This window comes from Charadrius vociferus, unplaced genomic scaffold (genome assembly GCF_000708025.1).
Source record: "Charadrius vociferus isolate BGI_N301 unplaced genomic scaffold, ASM70802v2 scaffold296, whole genome shotgun sequence".
Taxonomy (NCBI): Eukaryota; Metazoa; Chordata; class Aves; order Charadriiformes; family Charadriidae; genus Charadrius; species Charadrius vociferus.
The window spans coordinates 178,181-183,310 of NW_009648972.1; the positions used below are offsets into that span (position 1 = coordinate 178,181).

Below are 5,130 nucleotides of genomic sequence, written 5' to 3' on the forward strand. Positions count from 1 at the left end.
TCCACATTGTTTCTGAGAGCAACTAGCTGGCTTTCATTCTGGCATTCCCAAAATATCAATAATCTTGCTCATTGTACCATGCATAACAAGGGGAACAGAGGAATCAGCGTAGGGACAATATAAAGACCGAGGAACCTGACACTGACTTACACTACTTAGGTGATGCAGGAGCATTAGTAGTACATGGTAACGCTGCTTTTTCTTCCTGTAATACACATTTGTGCAAGGGGAGGGAGAAGCCCAAACCAGATTTTTTGCCTTTTTGTAATTATAAAAAAATACAATAGACTCTCTTAATTTCATTATCTACTATCATCATTGTCATTATGCCAAAAAAAAAGGTATTTATCAGTAGTTTGGCAATGCACTAATTTCTGGGCTTTTTGAGAGACAGGCTATTCCAAGGAAGCCCTCCCCGAGATTCAGTTTGCTTAGTCAGAGCTGGTTAAAAACAGCGATACGTAAGCCCAAATTAGGGGAAGGACAAATCGTCACCTAAGGAAAACACTTGCTCCCAAGCGCTGAAGCACATTATTCCACCCGACAGACCTTGAGTCCCTTGACTATTCCGCTGGATTTTCTACTACCAAAGGAAAATAAGAAAATTATGAAAAAAGAGCGCAGCAGAGGAATTTGGACGGTCTTGCCAAATAGGTCACGACCGCACTGTTCTACTCGAAGGCCATGTGCCAGCGAAGCACAGGGAGTAGTAAACAACTCATCCGCTAGCCACCCTGCTCTTGATGAACTACTCCTTTGTTCTGCTAGGGTATAACACATCAAAAATGATCAGACTGGAAACTTCCATTCCTGAGCACCGAACACACATTCAAGAGTCAATCGAGCAAAAACTTCAGCTCTCTGGTAGCGCACACAGAGCTCAGAGGAGCTCTTGAGGAGTACGTCACTAAGAGCATGCAAGAGCATCCTTCTTACTCTCAGTTCTTGGTTTCAAACCAAGCGGGGGCAAGCATTGCCACTCGTTTCCCCACTGCTTCACACCAACAGCTCTTGAAGGATACACAGACATAGTTTTAAATTTATGGCTTACACGATGCAGCACAGGACTGCTGAGCCTCAGTCCCCCTTTCTAATCAATGATCAGGCCATTGTTTCACAGCAAGAAAGGTCCCGATGCTGCGCTTGTATGAGTCAAGACAGAAACACTGACTTCAGCTGGCCAATGCTGAAGTACATCCACAGAGGAATTTAGGGGAAAAAACCCCAAACACCTGGAAGCATAAACACACACTATAGACTGTATTGAACAGTATGTTGGGTATTAAAAAGCAGGACAAAGACAGCAGACTGAGGGAAGAAAGAACAGACCAGCATGGAGAGGGGAAAAATCACCAGTTAATCCTCTAATACGCCACTCTCCCTCAGAGATCTAAGTTTCCCCCTCCTGTCCCAAAAGGAACTTTTCTTGGCGGCGTGGAAGTTACAACAACCACATCAACCCAAGTAGCAGCTTTTGTTAATAGAACTCTCACCAGGTAGAATTATGTTCCAATCTTTCATGGAGTAGTTAACAGCAGCCCAGAGAGAAAGGCCCAGATGTTTTTCATATTTACTTAAATTCCACTGATTTCAGTGGGAGACCGTATCACCCAGGGGATCTGGACCAAAGACTTTGCATCTTATTAATTCTCCAGCAGCAATGGAATGCTGAATGTTATGGAGCTGACTGTTGAAATTGAAAACATTTAACAGGTCCCTCTCAGCCCAATGTTGTTAGGTTCTTTTTTTGCAAGACGTCAGGCAGCTTTCACAGCATAATCTGGCTGTGAAACTCGTATCTGAAAACCCAACTACAGAGATAGGGGGGCAGAAACCTTCAGGAGCTCTAATGCAGTGTGCTGCTCCTCTCCTCGGCTCATAAAGAGGTTTCACCACCTTCTGCATCGCAAGAAGCCTACAGAAAACTGAGAGATTACCACAATGCAGCTCAGCAGCAGAGCTGCCCCTGCTGTGTGCTTGGGAAGTAGATGGAGAAATACCCGGCTCCTCGTTTCCCCCTTACCCTCCTTGATCTTGTTGAAACTGTGGCTCCCTACAAGCCGCTATGGGCAGGCACAGACCCAGGCACACGAACCGACAGAGCTCCCGGAGGCAGCTTCCAACCAAAGGCTTTTTTAGCTGTATGACTGAAACTATGCATACAACTCTTTCCTCCTGAAAAGCAGGCATCTGCTGTGGGAAGGATCCTTCACCATTACTACAGCCATATGCATAGGTCCCCATACTGGCTCAGGGCTCCACTGTCCTCAGGATTTTATTCTTGAAATAAATAGCAAGCCTGCCCTCCAAAGTTCAAAGTCAGCATAAGTGTTTCTGAAGACAATAAGAAATCTGTTGCCTTTGGGAGCAGAAATAGGTTCAGATATTATTACGGTCTGGAGAACAGGTCAGACATAAAGATTAATTCAGTACACAATGCAGGTTTCTAATACAAAGAAATCAATGACCCCAGAAGCACGGTCAGGAATGACATAAAAAACAAAATAAGAGAAAAAAAAAAAGGAAAGCCCTACCCCTGAAAAATAACTTCAATACCAAACGCAACGTACAGTGAAAGAACATCTATTTTGAAATATTGCAAATGAGCAGACGCTCATTTTAAAATAGACTCATCTTACAATTAGTTTTCAAAATGACTGCCATCTCTGTTGGCAAGAGCACTGAGCTTTGCTATGGCTCAGCAGGAGAAATGTGTATTCCAAATGAGTAGTCCAAACTATCTGGAGCAGAAATAATTTGTTACAGACTGGCATTAGCCTGCAAGGGCAGAGGGAATCCTGAAAAGACATTGGAATTGCAGAGACCTCAGTGCTCCCATTTGAAAGAAATGCCTCAGGTTTTCAACTCTGTTTAACTTCTCTTTGATATCTGTCCACATCTCCGTAGGTACACACAGCATCCATTACAGAACTGACCTGCTACAAAATCAGAAAAGAAGAAAGGACCTACAGAAAATAGTATCTTTTCCCATCCATTCTTTTATAGACAAACTTTATTTGAGGAATAGGAGAAATAGATCCATAATTTTTTTTTTAATGACCATTTATTCCTACAGTCTTCACAGATTCTTTTTCTGTTAATTTTCCATCGCAGCATTTGCAAGATAGTCCTCTAAAGCCTGATACTTGCTCAGTGAAGACGACGATCGTGCACTCAAAGTACTGATCTGGGATTTGAAAAGAATTTTATCCCTGGCTCTGTGCAAGATTCTTGTGCGGCCTAGATAAGTCACTTAACAACTGCTTTGCTACCTTGAGGTCTACCTGTCCTACCTCATTAGCTGGAGTGGCTCTTCCTTGAGAAGTCACAGAAAATATCTGCTATGGGTATGCAATACTAAGTACAGAACATGAAGTTAATTCCAAAAGATGAGGAGATGATGCTTTGCCATACAAAATGTTACTGTCAACATGCCAAGCAGCCAGCACGGCTTATGCTCAGTTCCTGAATTAACCTCTCCAGTTTCTCCTCTTGCAATCCCACTTAAAACCCACGTGGTCTATGGGATGCTGTGAAGCTACCTTCCACTTCAGCTTTTATGGGTTTTTTTTCATTTATTTTTATTGTACCAGCTACCCCTTCAGCCTTAACCTAGCAAACTTCTTGAACAGAGTGCCCTGTACTGTAAGGCATCTCCTATGACACAACCTCGTTCAGTATGGCCTTACAGATGTCACTCTGCAGAGCAGTAATGCACGGCCAGCACAACGCAGCGACATAAGAACCAACATTTGGCTTCAGAGAACTGGAGCTCAGGAGGGCACAACTCTCTTGTTTGTTTTGCAATGGTCTCCTCTGACTCATTACATATTTCTTTTGCAGAAGAGTAGGTCTGATGAGGATCTAGCTGTGCATGTCAGGGTACACCGACCAGCAGCGTGATGTCTGCTGCCCACCTACCCACATAGAGGACGCCTTCTTTCGTCTTCCCTGCCGCCTCTGCCACACCCTGCTTGGTTTTTTCTGCTGCTGCTACAACTCCCTCCTTTGCTTTGGAAAGTCCTTTCATGAACACATCCATGGCTGAAGAGTTTCTTCACACAGCTCTAGAGGAAAAAGAAAAAAAAAAAGACAGTATGCTTTCAGTAAGATTTTTTTTTCAGCTTTTTATCCCAGAAAGGGAAGAAAATTTTATTCAAACCGAATGGGATCACAATTACTTAAAAATTACATTATTTATACCCCCATATTATGTAGCTTTCATCCTCATCTCTATTAGCAATATACAAACACCTCCCTGTATGTGAGGCTGCACTCAGTATTTCAGATAGAAAGAACTCTTAAATAAGTAGAAAGAAAATGAGTACCGTTACGTGAATCACCTTTACGTTTTCTCACATGCTGCCATACGCAGTAGGTTAAACAGCACTGCCAGAGCAGTTCCCTCAATCCAAGCAAAGCTTGGGGATCCTGTTTCCAGAGAATCCTACACAGAGGTTGCTGATAACGCAGTTCTGGTTGAAAGATGGATTCATTGACACGACAAGTCCCTTCCTCGCCTACCAAGGCATGATTTCCTCCAAAGGACAGTTCTGTTCATGTGCTGATTGCAAGATTTAGCCCCGTGATTTGATGATACGCCACCTCTCATCCAGAGGAAAAAGCCAACTTAAAGAAACACTAGCAACTTTAAAAAAACCCAAACACACCTTTCTAAATGACACATGTTCATTTGTTATTGTTATAAGAAACTGCCATTACAACCCAGAAGGACTGGAGCGAATAGAAAATGCTGCTTTTCCAGTAGCCCAGCATTTTGTGCAGTCCACATCACTCTTCTGGAAACCGAGCTTTCCCGAACGGGTTCTTTGCACATACCAGGACTGAGAAAAAGATTTTACTAAAAAAAAAATGCAGGATTTTAAAAGCACTGCACTAATGCTAACAAGTGAGTTCTGTGGCAGCTATACAACCCAGCGCCACAGTAAAACGACCAAAATAGTAATTAAAACCAAGAAGTCAGGGTCCCTTCAACGAATCTGTTATTGATAGTCCTTTCTCTTCCTCCACCCCCACAGAAAGAAGCGCTGCCTGTTATTTTTCTCTTCTCTGCCAGAGGCTGAGTAGGAGGAATGGCTGTCTAGGAAGGCATTTGGGCTGCTGCGGCTT

The 5,130-nt window shown here is 43.1% G+C and overlaps 1 protein-coding gene across 1 annotated transcript in view; it reads right to left on the minus strand.

The window, feature by feature from the left end:
• The window catches only part of SNCA (synuclein, alpha (non A4 component of amyloid precursor)), a 68,751-nt gene extending 64,709 nt beyond the window's left edge, over positions 1 to 4,042 (minus strand). The window contains exon 1 of the mRNA XM_009887735.1: positions 3,922 to 4,042. Coding sequence (XP_009886037.1) covers positions 3,922 to 4,042 — 121 coding nt within the window. The remainder of the gene's footprint in view (positions 1 to 3,921) is intronic.
• Positions 4,043 to 5,130: the final 1,088 nt, after the last annotated feature.